Raw genomic sequence first — 23,868 nt, forward strand, 5'->3', positions numbered from 1 at the left:
AGCCAACATAATTCTTCTTCTAAAACCAGACAAAGATCCCACTAGTCCTTCAAGCTATCACCCCATTCCTCTAATCAATGCAGATGTAAAAATTATCTGCAAAGCACTAGCACAGAGAATAGAAAAAATCACTCCTCACATAATTCACTTCGACCAGACTGGATTCATCAAAGGCAGACACTCGGATGATAATGTCCGTAGACTAGTTAATATAATAGACTTTGCCACCATTAAAAACCAGGAAATGACGGTACTATCGCTGGATGCTGAAAAAGCCTTTGACAGAGTTAATTGGAAGTTCCTTATTGCTGCCCTCCATAAGTTTGGTTTTGGAGAAGCATTCATCAATTGGATCAAAATATTATATCACAACCCCAATGCATCAGTTAGAACTAATAAACAGACTTCAAACAGTTTTTTTCTTGGAAGAGGAACCAGACAGGGCTGCCCACTCTCTCCTTCTCTTTTTGCTATATTCATTGAGCCTTTAGCTGCAGCAATAAGACAGAATGAGAGCATTATAGGAATAAAAACCAAACACAGCCATCATAAAATTAGTCTTTATGCGGATGACATATTACTGTTTTTAAGGAATTTACATTCTGTAAATGAAACAGCAATGATCATAAATGAATTCTCCTCCATATCAGACTATTCCATTAATTGGAATAAGTCTGTTTTATTACCACTCAACAGGAATATGGAACAAAGACTCACAATTCCAGTTAAAACAGGAAATATCAAATATCTGGGTATCTACTTTTCCCCCAAACTATCAGAACTGGTGCAGCTAAACCACACCCCATTACTGAAAAGCATACAGGACGATCTAACACGCTGGACCAACCTGCCTTTGTCACTTATGGGCAAGGTAGCCACGGTTAAAATGAAAATCTTACCCAAAGTTAATTATCTCTTCTCAATGATTCCCACACAACCGCCATTAAAATGGTTCAAAACATTAGACTCATCCATATCAAGCTTTCTATGGAACAATAAACCTGCAAGAATTAGTCTAAAAACTTTAAAATCTGCAAAAAGCTGTGGAGGATTAGAACTACCTAATTTCCACAAATACTTTCTTGCAAATAGATTACAATATATCTTAAAATGGTTAAAAAATAATCCAGAAACCAACTCATGGTTAGACTTGGAACAGGTGTTATGTGGAAAGATCAACCTGTCACAGCTACCATTTATTAGCCAAACAGTTAAAAAACAGGATTGTTTCAAAAGCATTAATATAAATGCCACCTTAACAGCCTGGTGGGAATTTCTCAAAATATCAAAATCATCAATTCAACCGTGCAAAATGACACCCATCTGGAACAACCCGGACATCCTTATTAACAAAAAAATGATTCACTTCCCAGCTTGGCAAGCAGGGGGCATAAAACAACTAGAGCACGTAATTATTGATAGAAGATTCATAACCCCCCAGGAACTTCAAGACAAACATGGAATAAATAACTTCTTGGAATATCAGCAACTTAAATCAAGTATTACTAAAAAGTATAAAATTAAAGACGACGATTTAAAGCTACCAGATGTAGTTACCACTCTGATTAATTTTTCAATGAATAGAACTCTCTCCAAAATTTACAAACTTTTATGTAATTTAGATAACAATATTGCCCTTCCAACAAAAAAATGGGATGCAGACTTGAGCATCAGCACAGATGAAAGCTTCTGGTCAGAACTTTGTCTAAACACCTTTAAACTGACAAAAAGTCCAAATCTGCAGCTAATCCATCTCAAAACTCTTCACAGAATTTACTACACTGGACAGAGGATGTTCAAGATGGGTCTCAGTAACTCAGACATTTGCGAGCACTGTGATAATAATCTACCCGACAGCTACATGCACGCACTGTGGTTCTGCACTCCTGTCCAGGCTCTCTGGCAGCAGGTCTGTGCCGATTTATCAGTCTGGCTTAAGGTTTCAATCACTGCCTCACCGTCACTTTGTGTGCTTGGTGACATGAGTGCCATCGATATAGAAGAAGGATTAGCATCTATCATTTTCATAACTCTTTGTATTGCCAAAAAAACTATTTTAATAAATTGGAAAAACAAGAAAAATATAAACATAAGTCAACACAGAAATCTGCTGTTTGATCATATCAGCTTGGAAAAAATGTCAGCCCAAAGCTCAAGTAACTTTGAAAGAATTCAGTCTCTCTGGTCTCCTGTGGTTGACTCCATGACTTAGGGGGTGGAGGGCTTGGTCGTCGCTGCTCCTTGCCCTTCTGCCGTGGTTTGGGGTGGGGGTCGGGGCTTCCGGTGCCTGGCGGGGGCGGTGGGGGGCTCCGTTGGTCGGGGGGTCGGGTCCGGTGCCTGGGTGGGGCGGGCTGGGGCGCTGCGTGGTCCTCTGGGCTTGGGTGTGGGGGTGTGTGGTGGGGGGTGGGGTGGTGGTCTGGCTTGGCTTGGGGGGGTGGTCCCTTTGCCTGTGCTGGGGGGGGTTGGCGGGGGGCCCTGCTCGGGTGGGGGGGGCCCAGCGGCGCCGGATGGGCTGCCCATCTGCACCTGGGGCTGGGATCGGCCCTTCCCTGGCTCTGGGACGGGACGGGACAACCCTCTCGGGGCCCCCGGTCGCTCTGGGTGTCACCCGCTTCGGCTGCGGGGTCTGGGGTGGGGTGGGGTGGGGGGCTTGTCGGCCCTGTCCTGTGGGGGGGCGTTCTGGGGAGGAGGGGGGGCCCATTATTAGTACGGGTCGGGGGGGCTAGCGGGTCGGGGTCTCCGCTGAGGCAATCAGTGGTTGCCTCGGCCGGTTGGCCTCCTCGGTCCCGTCGAGGCCTGACCAGAGCTCTTCTAGGGCCGGCGTCTGGGGGTGGGGGCCTGGGCTTGCTCCGGGGGGGGCGACGCTTTCTGGCTCCTCTCTCTCTGTGTGGGGTGGGTGGTGCCGGGCCTGGGGTGTCGGCGCCTCCGGGGGTGGGCCCCTGGGCTGGGTGGCCCTGGCCCCTTTGCTGGGGGTGGGCTGGGGGACGGCTGTTTGACCACCGGGGGACAGTCTACCAGCTGTCCCCAACTTACCCCCTTCCTTATATAACCTCATATTAGGGTGAGGGGGTGGGGGGTCTAGCCTGCGATGCGCCTTGGGGGGGGGGCTACTTGGGAGTGGCCCCCCTCCTATGGTTGCCGTATGGAGTGGGCCCCCCCTCTTTCGGTTTTATTTGCACCTTAGACATGTAGGGTCCTTGGTAGGGGGGGTGCTTGGACATCACTGCAAGCAAGCAGCAGATGTCCTCCTGGCACCCTACCCGCCAATTTTAACCGCACCTTAGACATTTAGGGCCCCTTGGTGTGGAGGGTGAGGGGACATCACTGTGAGTAATCAGGAGATGTCCCCTTAGTGCCCTACTCGGCAATTTTAACTGCACCCCCCTTAGTACACACACCCCTCCCCCTTCAATATATACATTCAAACATAAACACACACACATGCACACAAACACCCTCTCAAACACCCATACACGCACACACATTTTACAAGGAAGGTGGGACCTGGGTCCATCTGTCCCCTACCCCTTCCCTGGTGGGGGGTGCGGGCCCCTTGGCGATGGCGGCCGTGTCCCTTGGGTGCCGGCTCCCTGGGCCCGGCGGTGCTCTCTCCGCACGGTGGGGGGGATCATATTACACCTGAGCCGGGGGTGTTCGTGTCCCTGGGGGGTGGGTCCTGGTCCTTGCCCCTGGACGCTGGGCCCCGCCAAACTTCCAACATGGCCGAGCCTGGTCGGGCCATATTTATAACATCCCTTGTGGGCCGCCCTTTTTTCCCCGGGGTTCCCCCCTCCTGGGCGGGGGCGGCGGGCCCCTGCCTTGCTCCTACCTGGACCAACCGTGGGCCGGGTGGGTGGCTGCCTGGAGTGCGGAGCGGGTCTCCCTTGGGGGGTCCTGGCTCGTACCTGGGGTCGGGGCGGGGGGATGCCCGGAACTCCTGGGTGGTGGTGGGGTGCTCGTCTGGGGTTGTGGGCATCCCTCTCCGGTGGGGCCCTGCGTTGGGCTCTTCTGGCGCGGCGGGGGGCTGCTTTCCTGGCTGGGCTGGGGCGGCGCTCTCTTTCCCTCTGCGCCTCCCTGCTCTCTGGCTCTGGGGGCCTCGCGGCGGTCCTGCTGGCCCTGGCCTGGGTGGCGGTCTTGGTCGCCCGGGGGGCGGTTGTTCCCTGCCTGTTCCCGTGTGGCGTTGGGGGGGCTCCGGCTGCCGCTGCTGCTGCGGCGGGGGTATGGGTGTGGGGGTGGCTGGGCGCTCCTCCTCCTTCTTTTCACATTCCACCATCCATTTTAGAAGAACATAAACACTCACCTGAGCACAGGTGTTAGCTCACCTTTGCACTAATAGTTTGCATGATTGAATGAATGAAAGATTTCACACTAGTTGGTTTAAAGGCATAGGTATGCGTTCGTGAACACTATCTGTTTTGTGTGCATGTTGACATGTGGACATTTTTGCGGCTAGCAGGTGTGTTGATAATATTTGAGTGTGTGTGAACAGGCCCCGCCCTTTTTGTACTACATTTGAACCGTACCGTAACGATAAACAACCAGTAAACCTGCCTGCTCTATGCTGCTTCATGGTCTTACCCCCCTTCCCCTCCTATTATCACCCTCCTACCCCCCCCTCTCTCTAACGTCCCTCTCTCTTCTTCCCCTCTTTCCTTTTCCGTCCGGTCCAACACCAAAGATTTTCAAACATGATTGAAATTAATAAAGTTTGGCCTCAATTACAAAAGGGGTTTATTCAGACATACCTTTGGTTTGTCTGAAGATGAATAACCCCTCTTGTTAAAATAAAATATGTCCAACACAAGAGGCCCTCAGCTCTCATCTGTTTGCCTAGCTGTTGGACAGGACAAGTTAAAAAAAAAAAAAAAAAAAAAAAAAAAAAAAAATAATGAAGGAGAATTTTAAATTCAGGTGGAACTTTCAGAGATGCAGTCTTCTCTGTGAGAAACACGCCCCCCACCCCCCTGACACACTTCAGCACCCCATCCCAGCAGCCCCACTGATGAAGGTGTGGGCAGACCCATGAGCCAGCAGACCTTTAGCTGGTTTTTAACCAGGATTTATTTCCCTCAAATCCTCACAGCCGTGAAGATTTCGGGTGTCTATGATAAATAAAGAGTGTACAGCAGTTCCCGTTCAATTTAAGGCATGCACAAAGAGAGTCAGGAGACAGAAATCCACGAGGAGAAGGGCTTCATGACGTCTGCCGGCCGTCTGTTCATGCGCATCTCCACCTCTCAGTGGGAAGAAGCAGAATAAATACGAAACAGGACAGAAATATAAAAGTAGAAAGATCCATGAGCGCTTACACACAATGTGAATAAAGAAAAACTCAACTCTGAATAAATAGAAGAAGGAACCGCCACGAATGAAAAGTCCTTCAGAAGGTTGTCAGGCTTTTGATCAAACCCTTTCATTTGACGAAAACGTCAGTAATCGTTCTTTTGAATCTGTGAAGGTTTCTGTTGGTCATAAGCTCCTCCCTTATTAGCTAAAAGGAGGAGCTTAAAGGTGCTTTAGAACAAATGAATGGGTTTATTAACCGAAGTGTATATTTTATACTAAAAAAAATACTGTTTTAACAAAAAAAGGAAAATAAAACTTTTTTTTTTAGAGAAATCTTTTAAACTTTTTCAGGGAAACAAGATTTTATGTTTTAACAAAACGTTAATTTTCCTTTCGATATATTTGAATTAAACAAGATTTGAGCTTAAATCTTTGTTTTCTTTAAGATTTCTCCACGTCTTTCCAAAAGCAGCAACCGTTGGTTCAGCCGGTTGACGGATCTGAAAACCTTCATCAGGACTTTTAGTTTCCGGCAGAACTGAGAGTGGGGGGGGGGGGGGGGGTCTGTTCTGCATACAGGAATACTTCAAGGTTCTCTGGATGTGGTTTCTGCCACTTATTGCAGAGATTTGCGTTTGTTCACATCACAAATCTGCGGTGAAGCTGAAGTTCTAACAGTCGTTTGGATCACAGCGGATGAAAGTGGAAGCGCAGGCAAAGTTTCTGTGAGATCATGCTGAGTCCTGCTGGTTCTGTGCTGAGGAGGCATGCTACATTCAGAGCGGGCGGGGGAAGGCCTGGACGTCCCGCAGTTGTCTCCACGTTCAGGTCTCAGAAATGTTGGACATTTCCATCCTGGAGCCTCGTTAATGAAACCATGAACCTGTCTGAGGTCGCCCTCTGTCATGCTCAGTACAGGGAGGACACCCAGAAGGACTCGATCCCTTCTTCAGACCATCAGTCAAATACAGGTCAGATAAATGAGGCTTTAGGATAAACCAGATTGAAACAGACCATAATAGTCTTAGATCATGTCAGGATTCGGTGAGGTGCTTTGTTTGGTTTTTCTGGTCCATTTCTTTGTGGCGCTCAGATCCGATCTTGGATGTGAAGCTTTGTGGAGGAACTGAATTCAAAAAGCTGCTAAAATGTCTCAGCAAGGATCTTCTTTTAAATTAAATCAGCTTTTAGTCGCATCAGCTGAGCGCCAACCTGGAGGGCAGACACGGGCCAAGATGGCGGCTGACGCTAGCAGAAGAAAAACGGCCGCTCAGCAACAATCATTCAACAACTGTGCTGCTGCCTTTCAGAAATAAAAGACAAACTTTTAGTCTGGATTTTCTGGAAACAGAAGAAATCCATCAAAATGAAGGGGTTCTAGCCTCTGGTTGGAGTCAGACAGGTGGAGCTTTTCGCCCTACAGGGGGCGCTCCACTTAGAATATGATGTGATCACAATGTGTTTCTTTTGCTCTTCCCTGCCCGCGTGCCTTTGAGCATGACCTCCCCTCTACTTTCTGTTGGTGCAAAACTCTGCGCCGCTTCACGAGACTCTTACAGCAAATCAAAGGAACGGCGGGAAGCCTTACTGTGCTGATGAACACTTCCATAGAAAAACACTCTGGTATAAATACTGTAAACATGCACAGGTTATAGAAGACCATTTTGATCCATAACAGCTTATTTCCTCAAAGTTCTCCCACATCTGTCACAGCTGACGGTCACGGCGCCCTCTGCTGTTTGGCACGGCGTGATGCAAAGATGAGAAGTTCATTCACAGGTTCTCTGAGCTGATCGTCAGCAGGTCGGTCTGCGTGTCCAAATGCTTCTCCGCTAAACTACGTTTGGCACCAGGAGCCTCGCTTGGCGGTTTGCAGAGGAGGCGTCCTCACCGCCATACTCCTCAAACGCTCCAAACAAAAGCAAGTCATCGTTTTATGTTTGAAATCCTCATCTGAACTGCTGGAGGATGTTCTCTCTGCTCTAGTTTTTGGGAACGTCTCTCATGTTTGGACTACAGTTGACGAGAAGGTAAGAAGGAGGTGATGGAGTCTCCATCCAGTAGGAGACACTGGAGATACATCCGGACATCAGCCGGTCTCCAGAGACAGCTTCAGGAAGAGCTCGGGCGACAAAAACGGAAGGACAAGAGGAAAAAGGAGGAACCTCCAAAGGAGGACATGACCTTTAAGGGTCTGCTTCACTGGGAGATACATCCTGAAGGACTGCACTGTTACCCCACCAGGCAGGACCACCGGTCCACCTTAAGCAAAGATCCTCCTCCTGTCAAACAGGATGGAAGTCCTAATGTCAAGGCTGGAAGATCCACCAAAGGGGTTGAAAAATGATCACACCAACATCCCATCCAAACCAAGAAGATAGTGATGGTTCACCAACCAGACCATGGGATGATGGACAAATGGTCGGATGATTGATGAAGAAAACTTGATGGCAGAACCATCAGGAAGTGGAAGAATTGAGATCAACATTAGGAGGAGCTGGAAAAAAGCAGGAGATGAGGACAAAAACAGTTTCTGGTGCTGAAACCCCAACATGGATCAAAGATCCCAACACATTCTGGGAACAGCATCTGTGATGAGCAGCTGATGTTCTGAAGGAGCTTCAGTTCCCAAAACTCAGAAAGGAAGAACACTGGCGTCATCACAGATCAGGAATCCCACGAAATATTTAACATCTTTAATACAACGAGGGAACCTGAGGAGGCATCCTCAGCAGACGAGAAGAAGAAACTGACGGGATAAAGTGGAGCAGACTAACCGGAAATGAGAGAGGAAAACCTCAATAAAGAAGAACAAGGAGGAGAAAAAAGGGACTGAAGAAAGAAAGAGCAACATGGAGACCTGAAGGAAGTCAGCAGGTTTGCTGATGATGAAGGGCTTTGTCCTGATGAAGGATGAAGGTATTCAGCGCTCCACACGGAGGGAAAACTAACCTCCATCCAACATTTGTGGTGGAAATAGACCAACATGATCCATGAAGTCTTCCTCCTCCAGACCTGAAGAACAATGTCCTTCATCAGCCTCATCCAGGAGGGAACATTCAGAGGAGCTTCAACACGTCCTTCTCTCTGCTGCTGGTCGGCTTTGGCTTTTTCACACAAGAAAAGAATTTTAAAAATGCAGATTTCTGTGGAAAATCTGACATATTTTGTTCAAAATCTTTTTCTACCAACTGTTTGCTTCAGTAATGTATAAGGAGATGAAAATCTAAAAGAACGTTGTGACTTTTATTGGTGCCACTTTTCAGAGTCAAGTCAGTTAAAATATTGAAAGAAACCAGGAATGTCTGAACTGAATCATGCTGCTGGTTTAAGAAAACCTTGGTTTTAGATTGTTTTTAGACTCTAAAGTCTATTGAACCAGAAAAAAAACGATCATATCCTTCTTGGAGAACAAACTCCTCACTAATTGTACCTTTTGGTTTTGTGTTTATGAACCCAATCCTGAGGATGTTGATTTCCCTTTAGAAGAAATGAGGAACGTTGGCATTTCAGCTCCAACGTTTAGAGCTCAGAACCTGAAGAGATGCATTCTGGGAAATGGGTGTGGGATCAGAGGTGTCTTTAGCAACCTCAACCAGCTCAGCAGGTATTTGAACGCACACATAGCTTTGTGTCGTTGTGGTCCCAGTAATTGGACCGGGGGGGTGGAGGGGGACGAGGCTGAGCCGGGTTTGGTTTTCCTCCCGGTGATGATCCACGTCAGGCAAAAAAACAGAAAGCGTTGAGTTCTTGTGAAACTGTAGGATGATGGAGACGTGTTTAAAGTCAAAATTCACCGGTGTTCTTTGTTGAGACGGCGCCACCTTCTTGTCCTCGCAGTAAAGCGGTGGCGCTCCGGCGTCCCAGCAGCTCCACCTCCTTTGGCATCAGGGGTCACAGCCGCGACCCGCTCAGAGACGGGGTGACCTCCTCCGTGAGGAGCGGCGTTGGCTGGAGGGAGAGTACGGGCAGAGAGGAGATAAGCTGCTACCACAGAATGACCGGAGTGTTACCTCCGTGGGGGGGCGTGGTCTCAGGCCGTGTTGGAGGTAGAACGCCGTTCGGTCCATGCGCGTGCACAAAAACAAAAACCAAGAGCACAAATAGTGTTTGTCCAAAGTGTTGATGCTTGAGAGTGACGGAGCTTCAGGAAGGCTTTGGTCTGACTTCCTGTTGGCTGCTTTCAGTGTTTTAGAATCACTGGAAAAGACGACGACATTTGTTCACATCTTTGGTCAGAAGATGAACAACAGCTGAGGTGGAGTCTACTCACAGCCCCAGTTGAGGGCGATGGCTGCGACGATGATGGCGATTCCTCCTATAATGGAGATGATGGACAGCATCATGGCGTTCCGGCCCAGTCGGCGAGCTCCGTCCACGTTCCCCTGCTGGAGGCTGTTCCGGGACTGCACAGAAGCAGAGGGGCGGTTTGGGGCGGCCGAGGGTCATTCTGCCCACCTGCAGCGTGAGGACCTACCATCACAGAGAAGGTGAGCGCCACGATGTTGATGGGGACCAGCGGGCAGAAGCAGGACAGGATGGCGAGGATCAGGTAATCCCGGGGCTTGGATCCGTCCGCAGCGGCCTCTGTGATTGCACTGGGCTGGCGCGTGAGCGAGGGCCTGGGGGAGCCCGCCACTACCGAGCCGGACCGGCTGCCCGAGCCAGGACGGCCGTTAACGTGGCCGCCTGGCTTAGCGTGGAGCTTGGGCGACACAGAGGAGGCTGCGGGGGACGGGTCGGCCATGTTGGGGGCCACGCCGTTACCTGAAACACAACGGATCAGCGCACGCTTCTGAAACAGGCAGAGAGGGACGACAGCAAACGGGTTCCCGATGGCCTCCATCCATCAGGAACCTGAAGATGATTCAGGTTCTGGTTCTGATCCACAAGCAGAACAACAGAAAAGCAGATTTGAATGGTTCTGGGTTCTGGATTCTTCATGATGGCAGTAGACTGTGGTCTTCATCATTTATCTCAGGAATCCTGCAGAAACTGCTGCTGGATTCTGTCAGGATCTGCAGGATTCATGTTTCGGGTTTGATTCCCATCCAAACGGATACCAGAAACCATTTAAAGCCACAGGGTTCTAACAGGTTCTCAGACCGGCCGAGCTCTACTCACTGGACTCTTTGCTCTCGCTGATCACCATCAGGTGCTCCATGGATCTCTCCTCCGTTGGCTGCTCACCATCGGCCGGCTGGGAGGTCAGCGCTGAGTCCGATCCCTCCGGCTGCGAGCTGATTGGCTGCTGGGGCTCCTCCATGGCGCTGGGGCTGGTGGCCATCAGGCGGGTCCGAGCAACAGCTGAGTTTGTGGGTGAAGAGAAGCTGAAGGCAAGGCGCGCTCTGAGGAGGACGACAGGAGGTTGTGTTGCTATGGCGATACCTGAGCAAAGGTGTGGCTGATCGATCGATTGGACTAAAAAGACAAACGTCACAGTTTAGGGAGACATTGGTGCTTCTTGAGAAGCTGCTGGAGGAACAGAGATGTTGTTTCACCCAAAGGTCATCGCGGGTCATCGTCCTAACAAGCCGTCCGTTTGATCCACTTTGTGTTGTAAAAACACTGGAGGACAGACGGACTTTAGACTAAGACGGTAGTTCACGCTGTTTCTTAAAAACAGAACTTAATATATTGGGATTAATAACAGAAATAATGAGTCATGGTTTTTTTCAGGAACAGATGAAACTCGAGACTCGACCTCAGCGACATGAGACCCGGCTTTGGGACTGAAACCCAAAGATTCATTCCTGACAGAAGACCTGACCTGGAAAACAGACAAACCCTGCAGCGTTTAGCTCTGATGTTAGCCTGTTGCTAACTGAAGAGCCAAAGGAGTTAGCTTGAACATCTGTGTTCTGACGCGAAAACCGTCTGCTGGTTTCAGGGGCGGAGCTATGGGGGCCTCAAACAGCTTTGGCCCCCACTGTTTGAGTCAGTGTGAGTTTCATTATTGACACAGATGAAGAAGTCCTCAATTCAAAAATGATCAAGAAAATAATAACGTGTACAGTGATCCCTCGCTATAACACGGTTTACTTTTCACGGTTTCGCTACTTCACGGATTTGCATCGTGCATTGTGTTCTGCATTCTGATTGGCTAAAAAGTCACTAAGCTTCTTCTCTACCTGTGCGTCAATAACGTTGCAGTTTAATATGTACACGTACGTAAAACAGCTTGCCAAATTTACATTATGTACGTGCAAATTCTCTTGATGTTGGCATGTCGGTGTATAAGGATGTTTTTGATGTTTTTGGGAAGAAGAAAAAAGAGCGACACCAACTATGATCACTATGTTCTTCTTCCCCCGAACAAACACACCTGCAGCTGCACCGCGGGCTGCAAAAGAAGAAAACACTGCAGAGTAAAGTCAGGATGCAGCGGCTTAGTCTGGACTTAGAGCAGTTAAATACACCTATTTGTCCCACTGTACTTTTTTTAATCATTATTTTATAATGACAATTCTTTGGGTCTTGGTGGGCGGGGCTAATCTCCGCGATTTGAAGCCTTCTGTTCACATTGATGATTAAAATTATTATTTGACAGTACAGAACAGAAGTTATTTGTAGAAAAAAACGTTTCTAAGGTACTTTTATTGGTGAAACAAATGCTTGAGCCTGTAAAATGGTTTGTTCTGTCTTTTCAATGTATAATAGAGTATTTAAATGTATAATAATTGTTAAAAGATATAGAGGTTTCTACTTCACGGTTTTTGCCTATCACGGGTTCTTTCTGGAACGTAACCCCCGCGAAAAACAAGGGTTTACTGTATTTCTGATCCTGTCATTTGTAATGGCCATTCTCCTCTGCCCCCCCCCCCCCCCCCCCATAGAAAATGTTCCAGCTCTGTTAGCGTTTATTCACATCAGCCGCATTTTAAGGTGAATTTGAACAAAAAACCTTTGAAATCAAAGGAATGACAAAAACATTCCTTTGAACGTTGGAGTCTCTCCTGTCAGTCGTAACAAACGCGTCTCAGGTGACAACAGGTGATCAGATTCCCATTAGATGACATCATCCTGCAGCATCCCTGAGCTTCCTCATCCTCCTCATCCTCCTCATCCTCCTGTCAGCCTCCGGACTCCGTCTGTCCGGCTGTAACTGGAGGACTTGATGGCTGTTTTCTGCAGCGCTGTCAGAAAGGGAACCTGGCTGTGGAACTGCTGAGGACGGATGTTTGGGAAACCAGAGAACTGCTTCCTCCTCAGCAGATGCCAGCGGCCGCAAGTTCTGCTGTTTCCTCCAGACGTTGAAACGCCAGCAAAGACCTTTTCAAAGTCTCCTGAGACTCACTGAAGTTCTAGAAGCTTCAGGCGGACGACGGACGTTTCTGCTGGGATCTCCGAGAAGAACCAAATCTGTGTGGAGCAGATCTATGTGGAGCAGATCTGTGTTGAGCAGATCTATTCAGGTCAGATCTATGTGGAGCAGATCTATGTGGAGCAGATCTATTCTAGTCAGATCTATGTGGAGCAGATCTGTGTGGAGCAGATCTATGTGGAGTAGATCTGTGTGGAGCAGATCTATTCTGGTCAGATCTATGTGGAGCAGATCTGTGTGGAGCAGATCTATGTGGAGTAGATCTGTGTGGAGCAGATCTATTCTGGTCAGATCTATGTGGAGCAGAGCCGTGTGGAGCAGATCTATGTGGAGTAGATCTATTCTGGTCAGATCTATGTGGAGCATATCTCACCGCGTTCTGACCTCCGCTCTGTGGTCGAGGCGGCCCGGATGACCAGAACCAGTCCTGAGACCCTGATCTGGACGGTTCTGTGATGTCGGGTCAGAAGTTCTGAAGAGTCATTCCTGCTTTTAGATTACGGAGGAACTTTCTGGTTCTGTAAAGTTCTGAGCCTCACAGCAGAACTGAGCTTCAGGGTGAATCCGCTGCTCCAAAGTCTAAAGTTCGATTCCTGATTTGTCCCTTTAGTGGTTTTGGGAACAGATCTGATTCTGCGTTTCACCAGAAGTTTTATGGCAGAACCGCTCATGACCCGAATCCTGTGAGCGATTTCAGAACCAAAGGACAAAGAACGAGGTTTGTTGGAAACAGTTCCAAATGTCCAAACTGTTCGGAAAAGCAAAAGTTCTGTCCGAACGGAGAAACATGAACATCTGAGAAGTTAAACCAGGAACCTGAACCGGATCAGAGTCAGGACCGGATCAGAGTCAGGACCGGATCACAGTCAGGACCGGATCAGAGTCAGAACCGGATCAGAGTCAGGACCGGATCAGAGTCAGGACCGGATCACAGTCAGGACCGGATCAGAGTCAGAACCGGATCAGAGTCAGGACCGGATCACAGTCAGGACCGGATCACAGTCAGGACCGGATCACAGTCAGGACCGGATCAGAGTCAGGACCGGATCACAGTCAGGACCGGATCAGAGTCAGGACCGGATCTGCAGCCACTAAAGATGCTGAACTGAGCTCAGAAATGTGAGATGTGGGTTCTGGAAGAACGATGGGACGGGCTGGACGCTGCAGCAGAACCCCGGGAACCTCTTCATCACAGAACTTCCAGAAGCGTCAGATCTGTGGATGTCTGCAAAGATGCTGCAGCCCGGTTGCCATGGTGATTGGGGGCGTTGTCATCTTTACTGCTGGTGAATGTGGAGGAAGCAGCCCGTGGGTTTGATGCCTGTTTGGGGACGCCGTCCTCTGCAACACTGCTGGGGGGGGGTTGATGAAATGCTGACGGGTCACTAACGAGCTGGACTGCAGAATTCTGCAGCAATTAACCCACCGGCGCCGGCGGCAGTCCGGCTGTGCTGCAGCGTCCGCTCAGTGCTAATAAAGTTGACTTCAAGGCGGGAGTGGGAAAACCAGATTATCGTGCTGGACGCTGGCTGATGTCAAGCGTCTTCCCCTCTGACAGTCCAAACCCGAGACCTCATCTGCAGGATCTCAGAGGAACAAGAACCTGACAGAAACCGACCCGATTGGGCGCCTGAACCACACCTGAGACAGAAGGTTCTGGATAGTTTTAACGCGTGTGAACCGGCACACAGCGAGCCCTGGTTTCCATAGAAACGGCTTCCCTCATGGTGTGAGGAGCAGAGTCCACAACAAACCAATCTAGCAGAACTAACAGAACCTTTAACAGAACCTTCAGTAAGTCCTGGAGAACCCAAAGGTCCAGACCAGACCTTCTTGGGCGTTAAGGCGTGTCTGTCACCGACCCCCCCTCGGCTGAAGCTTCAGTCCGGGTTCTGGTTGGGCGGACCGTGAGGCTGCTGGGTTCTGATGTCAGAACATGAAGCCCCAAAGTTCTGATGGTTCTGTCCCTCTGCACCGGTGCACAACATCCAGCTCTTCCAGACCCCCCAGGGGTGGAAATGAGGATGAAGGGGAACTTTGGCTTTTGCTTAAACAGACAGAGACAAACCTTCATCCTCCTCATCCTCTTCATCCTCCTCATCCTCTAAGCTGCTGGTTCCCTGCGGGGGTCCCGGCGTTGCTGGAGCCTATCCCTGGACGGGCCAGCCGGCCCACTTCCAGAGAACTGTGGAGAACCGCAGCAGAACCAACGTCTCCGGCTGGAAGTTCTGTTCTGAATCTGACCAGCAAGACCGCTACCATCAGACAGAAAGGTTCTCGACCAGAACCTCTGTGGTTCTGACCCAAAAGCTCCAGCAGCTTCTGGTCATTGCTGCGCCTCCTTCAGAACCGTTTCTGAGGTTTTGGTCAACATCGTCTTCAGTGAGGAAGATTAGATGTTCTGGTTCTTCAGAGGTTCTCCTGGTTAGACTGAATAACAGCAGAACCTTAAGCAGAACCTTAAGCAGAACCTTAAGCAGAACCTTCAGCAGAACCTTCAGCAGAACCTTCAGCAGAACCTTAAGCAGAACCTTCAGCAGAACCTTCAGCAGAACCCTCAGCAGAACCTTCAGCAGAACCCTCAGCAGAACCTTAAGCAGAACCTTCAGCAGAACCTTCAGCAGAACCTTTAGCAGAACCCTCAGCAGAACCTTAAGCAGAACCTTCAGCAGAACCCTCTGGGTCTGTGGATCTAAAATGACGTCTTTAGAACCGTTCTTCCTGGAATGACAGATGTTCTACGTTCTTCTCCTGCTTGGACCTTCACTGCAGCATCAGTGGTACGTTTGACCACAGGGGGCAGGAGAACAAGGGGGGGCAGAAGAACAAGGGGGGGCAGCAGAGCTGCGACGGTTCGTGCAGAGGAAGCTGAGCGGCAGCGGCCGCCACTTCAAATGCATAATTAACACACCGGGATGCAGAACGACGCCCAAAGCACACGGTGAAGGTGAGGACACCATCATCATCATCATCATCATCATCATCATCATCATCATCATGCTCCTCCGCACCGAGACATGTGGACTCAGGAGGATGAGGAGCAGAACAGCAGCTCACCTGGACCTAATCCTCAGGGAGCAGCAGGGCGAGGTTCATGGCGTCTGAACAGGAACGGCGGTCTGACGGAGGAGAAGATGAAAGGAGCGCCTCCTAAAAGGAGGAGAAGCTGCTCTGGATCCCAGATGGTGGGAGACGATGCAGAGTCGCTGCAGCAGCTCCGTCTGCAGGAAGGGAGGGCTGTGTGTGTGTGTGTGTGTGTGTGTGTGTGTGTGTGTGTGTGTGTGTGTGTGCGTGTGTGTGTGTGTGTGTGTGTGTGTGTGTGTGTGTGTGGGTGTGTGTGTGTGTGTGTGTGGTCACACTCACACCGCTGGAGCTCTTTCTTCTCCGTCTTTTCTCTGCTGTCAAGTTGTTTTTGTAGCCTGGCAGGGCTTTCAGAATAAAAGCCTGCTGGGTTCTTTGGATCAGGTCAGACTTAAGTCTCTCCATTCGTCATTCAAAGCCCCCTGTGTGGCCCCGCCCATTTTACTCTGATGGCCCTTTTAGCATCTGTTTGGTCACATTCAGGCTCATTGACTTTCACTATAAAAAATCATGACAATAAAGTTTATTTTGTGAAACTGTAAACCTTTCTTTCTTTCCGACGAACTAAAACGAATGTTTTTTTCTCAAACGTGAACTCTGATCGACTCAAAGCTCCTGCAGACAGGAAAATGACTTCAGTGAAAACATTTTTAAAAAGTCCATAAATGTCATGTAGATCTTTATTATTTATGATAATAATAAATAATCCTTTTTGTGGCTTTTCTTTAGTTTCAAATCTTTCAAAAATAAGAGCGTGTTTAGCCTCTGATCTCAGTGAGGAAGCATGAAGATGAGTCGGCGTTTAGCCATTTCTTCCAGCTTCAGTGACAGAAACGGGAGGAACACGGATCAGCTCCAGCCGTTAACGGAGCTTCATGCTGCTTTCCTCTTCGGCTTTAGTCACAAAAGGAAGGCTGAGCATCTTCATCCTGAGTCTTCATCAGTGTGTGAAGGTCACATGGATCCACGGCTGCACTGAAATTAAAAATGTTGCTGTTTTATTTCGGTCTTGCCAGCACCTGTGAGCCTCCACAGAAGAGATTATTTGTTTCTAATCAGATAAAATCTCATCATTGTATTTACAAACTGACCACGCCCACATTCCAATCAATACAGACATTCACTGTTATGAAACTGATGATGATACATTTCCTTTGCTTCTTTTCCTTTGGCTGTGTCTGACGTTTATTTTGAAAGGTGTGACTGGAAGTTGGTTTTATTGTGAAAGTTTGAGAATTGCGTGGGTTGATGGACTTTTGTCGCCCCCCACTGGTCATTGTGTGTAAATGTCCAAATGTGCTGATCCTAGATATTTAATTGTTGATAAACCTGTGTGTGTGTGTGTGTGTATGCGTGTGTGTGTTTTTGTGTCTCTGTTTCCGTACAGATCACTAGTTTTGGTTCTGCCGCCACTACCCCCCCCCCCCCCCCCCACAGCTTGATCTAAATCATTTGTCTGTTTGCATCAAACTCACGTTGTCTGCTCGGTTTTAACGCGTTCTGGTCGGACGTCTATGAACCCGCCGCATGTGGGAGGAGCTACAGTCAAAAGTTTTTCTCCGCCCTCCAAATGGCAGACAGAAGATCCTGACAGATCCGATGCTTTCATTTGGAAAAACGCCACAAAGATGTCGTAAAACGTGTGAAACCTGAGGCTGTTCAGAGCCGATATTCTGGTGATAATTAAGGTTTTTAAATCAGGGAAAACTAATAATTTCCCGCAGCACACCTGACCATCTCTCACACCACACTGGTTATGATTGTGAATGTGTGTGTGTTGCTGTTGTGTGTGGTTGTGTGGCCCTGCAATGGAATGGAGACCTGTCCATTGTGAACACCACGGTCACACGACTGTAAGGATAGGCTCCAGCAACCCCATGACCTTGAAAGGGTCAAAGCGGGTTTAGAGATGGATGATTAGTTGTTCATAAAAATGTCACAATGCAGCAAATATATATTTAAAATTATATTGAAATATGTTGTAGTTTTAAAATGTACCATTTTTTTTGAATGGAAAAGAAGTCAAATATTGTTTTAGGAAGACAAACAGAAACAAATATGTACATCTACAAGTAGATGTTAATAAACCTTTAGACATTTGTTTTTGTTGGGATTTCACACATTGAAGACTTTTAATTTGGTGACTTCACGCAGGGGGGAAAACAGCCCGCACTTTTATTCTGAAAGGCTGGCCAGACAGGAGTGCGCTTCCTGTGTGCTGGGCGACTTCCGGTGTGGACGCAGCCGCAGCAGCATCAAGATGACCAAGCTGCAGCTGCTGAACGCCTACCTGACGGAGCGGCTGGCGGCGCTGGTGAAGGAGGTGCTGGACGTGGTGGAGGACACGGTGGCCGAGTACCGCGAGGAGACGGCGCGCGCGCGGCGCGAGAACGAGAGTCTGCGGCGGCAGCTGCGGGACATCCTGCTGCTGGAGGCCGAGACCGAGTGGCTGAGTAAGGGCGAACCCCCGCGCGCCGCGAGGCGGACGCCGGACGCCCCACGAGAAACGCACGCGCGCTTCTCAACGTCCGCACCGGAAGAAAGCGGGGTTTGAACCGTATTGGAGCCGTTTAGAACCCGGTTCCCTTCGGCTTTCTTGTTTCTGCAGAAAGTCTAGTTCTTCTCTCGCGCTTTTCGGTTTACCGTTAAGTTCGTTCCGGTTTTACCGCATATTTGACCCCAAACCGGGAAATGTGTTAATTCAATGCTGAAAGTTGGAACAGAAAACTCGTTTCTTTGAAGTCTCTGCTCAGATTCTTTTCCAGTCAGACAATTTTGGAGTTCGTGGACTTTTAATGTTAATGAAATGTTTATTGTTGACAAACATTCAGCAGGTTTGTTGTTTGCTCACGTGACTGATGCGTTCAGGGCCGCTGTGGCGGGACGGTCAAAGCAGAACTCGACCAGAGGGGCCGAAATGTTCTCCACGGTTTTCTGAGGTGTTGAGATTCATTCAGAAAAGTCCCGTTCATTAAACAAAGGCGGGACACATCGGCGGCTCTGACGTCATCACTAACGCAGCTCCCCCTGCTGGTCAGGTGTTGCATTGCTTTGGGCCGGTTTCCGTGCCAGCTTTGCGTCAGTGGTCTTTGTTCTTTTTCAGGGTCCACCAGGTCCGGTTTGGGTTTTGCGTCTCCTGAGCAGCACGGTGACCTGGACCTCAGGCCCCGCCCAGATGAGCCAGACTCCACCCTGAACCAGCCCAGGCCGCCCCCAGCCGCCAAAGCTGCGCAGGAGCAGCAGCTGCTGCAGCGGGAGGTGGCGCCGGCCGTCCTGCCAGCGGAGCGGGAGGTGCTGGACAGAACCTCGCCTGTCCCCCCTCACTCCTCCCTGTGTCCTCCCCCCACCTGTGCTCCTAAAACCCTCATCGACCGTCCGGCGCTAGAGGAGGATCCGCAGGGAGCGCCGCCCGCTCGCGTCAAAACAGAACCGTCGGAGGACAAAGATCTCACAGAGTCGGTGCCACCGGGGGAGCTGCCCGTGGAGGAGGGGCCCGGCATCAGCGGGGCGGAGCCTGGGCGGCAGGACCCCAACAGGAAGCTGGTCCAGCAGCCGCTGGATGTGGGCTTCATCCCGGAGCTGGTGCACCGCTGCCCCCGCTGTGGCGACGCGTTCGCCCAGGCGGCCGGCCTGCGCCTCCACCTGGAGCAGAAGAGGAAGTCCTACGCCTGCGACTGGTGCTGCAAATCGTTCGCGCAGTCGGCCGACCTGCGGCGGCACCTGCGGACGCACACCGGCGAGCGGCCGCACCGCTGCACCTTCTGCTCCAAGAGCTTCAGCCAGAGGGGGAACCTGCGGCGGCACCTGCGCATCCACACCGGCGAGCGGCCGTACAGCTGCCCGTTCTGCTGCCGCACCTTCAGCGACGGCGACACCATGAAGAAGCACAAGCGCACGCACTCGGGGGAGAAGACGCACCGCTGCGCCCGCTGCGCTCGCACCTTCGGCAGCGCCGGCAGCCTGCAGCTGCACTTCAAGAGGGACTCCTGCTTCCTGGCCAACGCCTGACCCGGGGCGCCGCGGCCTCTCCTGTCCGGTTCTGATCCCACCGTCCCTCAAACCCGACTAGAGAGGCTGTTGGTGCTCGTGTGGCGTCCGTCTGAGGCGACGGCTCGCCGCGACCCCCCCACACCCGGACCAGGAGCAAAGAACTGAAGGTTCTGGAAAGGCAACCGATCCACACCGACTGAAGGAGGTTCTAAAGATCCAGAACTGTCTCCTTGGTTCTGGTGAGGTTTCCAACTGCGCCCCCGCTGGAGGTCAGCTCATCTGCAGTTCTTCTCTGAGAGGGGGTCCGTTCCAGCAGAACCGCCTGAACAGAACTGTTCTGATCATGAAAGAAGAGACAGAACTGCAGAAAAGACAACCAAACCTTCAGAACCGAGCCTGAAGAAGTTTCAGGAGGAGGAACATGGAGGTTCTGGTTCTGGACAAGAGTTAAGAACTTAGGATGAACAGACTTCATCTTCATGTCGGGTTCTGCAGGTTCTGTTCAGACCGTCTGCATTAAACTGACTCAAAAACTGAAACAGGATCCAGAAAATCAGAACCGATGGTTTTGTTTTTCTTGTGTTGTTGAGACTCCTCAAAGGTTCTTTCCAGGTTCTGGTAGCTCAGCTGGAGGTTTGTGGGGAAGCACCTGTCAGGTGTACCTGGATGTTTCTGATTGGCTGCTGTGATCATGTGACACGTGACCTACAGATGTTTGCACAGCGTTCTCCAACAAAAGGAAGATCCAGACGCCAGAGAACACCTGATCTCCGGGTGCGCCTTGGTCTCCCTCTGGTTGTTTTTATGTTTCATTAAACCCAGGCGACCTTAAGGTCGACCTTCACGCTGCTAAAGATCTACGGCTTATGTTGTCCTAATCGTCATCAGAACCATCAGTTCTTCCAGAACATTTGTGTTCTGGTGAACCCGATTCCCGTCTCCACGTGTGCTTTTGTTCTGAAGTGGACTAAACTTCAGTTTTTACCAAAGTTCTTCACGTCCAGCAATGATCAGGACAATAAAACCACATGAACTCTGAGGTTCTGATAAGGTTCCATCAGTTGGGTTCCTCTGCAGAACTCCTTGGACTCCACCAGGGGGCGCTGTGGAGCACAGCCCGGTCTGTTCATTGGGCTTCAGTCCTGGTTCTGGTTCTGCCTCTGCTGCTCTTTGCTAGAGGCGGTTGGCGGTTCCTAGATGTGTAAAGGTGGGTGGAGGTCCGGAAGACCAAACGGAGACGTGGAAGCAGACCAGGAACCGACCGAAGGCTGGAAAACCTCAAACCAGCGGGACGGAACCGTTCTGATTGTGGGGTCTTCAGGAGTCCATTCAGGGTTCTGTGGGTTCAGGTCTACAGACGGCAAGATGAGACTCGTCAGCAGGTCGTCTGCAGGGCTTTAGGGTCGTCAGCAGGCCTTCAGGTCGTCTGCAGGTCGTCTGCAGGGCTTTAGGGTCGTCAGCAGGTCGTCTGCAGGGCTTTAGGGTCGTCTGCAGGCCTTCAGGTCGTCTGCAGGTCGTCTGCAGGCCTTCAGGTCGCCTGCAGGTCGTCTGCAGGCCTTCAGGTCGTCTGCAGGCCTTCAGGTCGCCTGCAGGTCGTCTGCAGGCCTTCAGGTCGTCTGCAGGCCTTCAGGTCGTCTGCAGGCCTTCAGGTCGCCTTCAGGTCGTCTGCAGGCCTTCAGGTCGTCAGCAGGTCGTCTGCAGGTCGTCTGCAGGCCTTCAGGTCGCCTGCAGGTCTTTTCCAGGTCTCCCTCTCTCCACTTGAAGTCTCTAGATCTGTGGATGATCATCAGTGCTTCTGCTGTGATGAAGCAGACGTGCAGAAACCCGTTCCTGCAGCCATCAGCCCCCCCCCCCCCCCCCCCCCCCCCCCCCGTCTCCTCAGAGGTTGTCATGGCGATGACTCCAGGTGCTTCCTGCAGCTGCCAATCAAAGGTCTGGAGCGGCTTTGGTTCCTCTGCAGAAACGTCTGAGCCTCAGACATCAGGAACCTGTAGAAGTTCTGACCCGCTCCGCCAAGGGGGGGGTGCTTTTCTGCCAAACAGAACCCAATGAAGCCGATTTCACAGCAGCAGCTCTTCCTCTGAGTTCTGGTTTGACCTCTCAGGCTGAAGGTCACAGAAACATTCAGGAACATCTTCAGCCACGTCAGCTTTCCTGTGGCGACATCAGTCCGTTCTTCCAGATTCCTTCTTGATCCGGAGAACCTGAATCCTGGAGGCCTTTGTTTCCTGAGCCGTTCATGTGGAGAACGTCCAGCTCCTCCAGGGAAAGCAGCGGTTCTGTCATCAGACGAAGACATTTTCTTCTGTTCTGAGGAGGATGGGCGATCGTCTGAGGATCCGGCATTAAGCTTTCCTCACAAACTTCTACTGGTGGGCTTTGGTCTGGAGATGAAACCATCCTGGACCTCATGGAGGCCAAAGGTTTGTGACGTCAGCGTCTGGTCCTGGAAAGGACCGTGGGTCCACTGGCGGTTCTGGGGCTGCAGGTGCCTGCTCCACCTGCAGGGGGCAGTCTAACACCAGAGTTCAGCAGTGAAGACAGCAGCACTCAGGCCAGTTTGCATTCCAAGTTTATTGTTGCATGAAAACACCTGATAGAAACAGCTGCAGAGCACGAGATCAGTGTAAACAAGGAGGTCGCACCGAGAGCCACGTTCCTACATTCAGTGGTGCATAAGAGGAACCGGAACGCCGGAGAACCGGAACCTGGATGCTGCTTCATGTCTCACTGGAACACGTTAGAAAACAGGCAGAGTATAGAAGTATGTCGACATACTGCATCATGCAACGACGAGGAAGAACCACCTGAAGAGACGCGCACACGCGTGCCGCAGAGATGCAGGGGGGGGCCGAGAAGTTTCAGACCAAAGGTCCCTGAGGGAAGCCGAGCTTCAGGCCCAGAACCCTCAGAACCGGTTCCGTTTCCCGGATGTGATGAGGCTGATGGGATGGAAATGCTCCGGTGGTCGTGGTGAGAGCTGTCATGGGGGGGGGGGTTATCTGCCCTCATACCTACAGATGTTTGCACAGCGTTCTCCAACAAAAGGAAGATCCAGACGCCAGAGAACACCTGATCTCCGGGTGCGCCTTGGTCTCCCTCTGGTTGTTTTTATGTTTCATTAAACCCAGGCGACCTTAAGGTCGACCTTCACGCTGCTAAAGATCTACGGCTTATGTTGTCCTAATCGTCATCAGAACCATCAGTTCTTCCAGAACATTTGTGTTCTGGTGAACCCGATTCCCGTCTCCACGTGTGCTTTTGTTCTGAAGTGGACTAAACTTCAGTTTTTACCAAAGTTCTTCACGTCCAGCAATGATCAGGACAATAAAACCACATGAACTCTGAGGTTCTGATAAGGTTCCATCAGTTGGGTTCCTCTGCAGAACTCCTTGGACTCCACCAGGGGGCGCTGTGGAGCACAGCCCGGTCTGTTCATTGGGCTTCAGTCCTGGTTCTGGTTCTGCCTCTGCTGCTCTTTGCTAGAGGCGGTTGGCGGTTCCTAGATGTGTAAAGGTGGGTGGAGGTCCGGAAGACCAAACGGAGACGTGGAAGCAGACCAGGAACCGACCGAAGGCTGGAAAACCTCAAACCAGCGGGACGGAACCGTTCTGATTGTGGGGTCTTCAGGAGTCCATTCAGGGTTCTGTGGGTTCAGGTCTACAGACGGCAAGATGAGACTCGTCAGCAGGTCGTCTGCAGGGCTTTAGGGTCGTCAGCAGGCCTTCAGGTCGTCTGCAGGTCGTCTGCAGGGCTTTAGGGTCGTCAGCAGGTCGTCTGCAGGGCTTTAGGGTCGTCTGCAGGCCTTCAGGTCGTCTGCAGGTCGTCTGCAGGCCTTCAGGTCGCCTGCAGGTCGTCTGCAGGCCTTCAGGTCGTCTGCAGGCCTTCAGGTCGCCTGCAGGTCGTCTGCAGGCCTTCAGGTCGTCTGCAGGCCTTCAGGTCGTCTGCAGGCCTTCAGGTCGCCTTCAGGTCGTCTGCAGGCCTTCAGGTCGTCAGCAGGTCGTCTGCAGGTCGTCTGCAGGCCTTCAGGTCGCCTGCAGGTCTTTTCCAGGTCTCCCTCTCTCCACTTGAAGTCTCTAGATCTGTGGATGATCATCAGTGCTTCTGCTGTGATGAAGCAGACGTGCAGAAACCCGTTCCTGCAGCCATCAGCCCCCCCCCCCCCCCCCCCCCCGTCTCCTCAGAGG

At 50.7% G+C, this 23,868-nt stretch overlaps 3 protein-coding genes across 3 annotated transcripts in view; 1 reads left to right on the top strand and 2 right to left on the bottom strand.

The window, feature by feature from the left end:
• Positions 1-5,033: 5,033 nt before the first annotated feature.
• Positions 5,034-16,293, bottom strand: LOC101172219 (proline-rich transmembrane protein 2). The gene is made up of 5 exons (XM_011493762.3): positions 15,668-16,293; positions 10,411-10,634; positions 9,764-10,053; positions 9,560-9,692; positions 5,034-9,486 (listed from the first exon to the last, which is right to left on the bottom strand). Exons 2-5 carry the CDS (start codon positions 10,571-10,573, stop codon positions 9,470-9,472), a joined length of 603 nt encoding a protein of 200 aa, XP_011492064.1. The 5' UTR covers positions 10,574-10,634; positions 15,668-16,293; the 3' UTR covers positions 5,034-9,469.
• Positions 16,294-17,871: 1,578 nt separating this feature from the next.
• On the top strand, positions 17,872-20,720 carry LOC105358196 (zinc finger protein 628). The gene is made up of 2 exons (XM_020700762.2): positions 17,872-18,144; positions 18,795-20,720. The coding sequence occupies exons 1-2, from the start codon at positions 17,952-17,954 to the stop codon at positions 19,697-19,699; spliced, it is 1,098 nt and encodes a 365-aa protein (XP_020556421.1). The 5' UTR covers positions 17,872-17,951; the 3' UTR covers positions 19,700-20,720.
• A 1,516-nt stretch (positions 20,721-22,236) lies between these two features.
• Positions 22,237-23,868, bottom strand: part of LOC101167710 (double C2-like domain-containing protein alpha) — a 37,855-nt gene continuing 36,223 nt past the window's right edge. The window contains exon 12 of the transcript XR_002873616.1: positions 22,237-22,695. The gene's annotated coding sequence lies outside the window, so the exon portion shown is untranslated. The remainder of the gene's footprint in view (positions 22,696-23,868) is intronic.

The sequence above is a fragment of the Oryzias latipes genome, chromosome 8 (genome assembly GCF_002234675.1).
Source record: "Oryzias latipes chromosome 8, ASM223467v1".
In the NCBI taxonomy this organism is placed as follows: domain Eukaryota; kingdom Metazoa; phylum Chordata; class Actinopteri; order Beloniformes; family Adrianichthyidae; genus Oryzias; species Oryzias latipes.

What these genes read in the sequence shown, in the direction of transcription:
- LOC101172219 (XM_011493762.3), bottom strand. Translation starts at nt 10,573, where the DNA reads ATGGCCACCAGCCCCAGCGCCATGGAGGAGCCCCAGCAGCCAATCAGC. An exon ending in CAGCGAGAGCAAAGAGTCCA is followed by an intron (nt 10,054 to 10,410) that starts GTGAGTAGAGCT and finishes GTTGTGTTTCAG; the next exon opens with GTAACGGCGTGGCCCCCAAC. An exon ending in CGCTCACCTTCTCTGTGATG is followed by an intron (nt 9,693 to 9,763) that starts GTAGGTCCTCAC and finishes GCTTCTGTGCAG; the next exon opens with TCCCGGAACAGCCTCCAGCA.
- LOC105358196 (XM_020700762.2), top strand. Translation starts at nt 17,952, where the DNA reads ATGACCAAGCTGCAGCTGCTGAACGCCTACCTGACGGAGCGGCTGGCG. An exon ending in GGCCGAGACCGAGTGGCTGA is followed by an intron (nt 18,145 to 18,794) that starts GTAAGGGCGAAC and finishes GTTCTTTTTCAG; the next exon opens with GGTCCACCAGGTCCGGTTTG.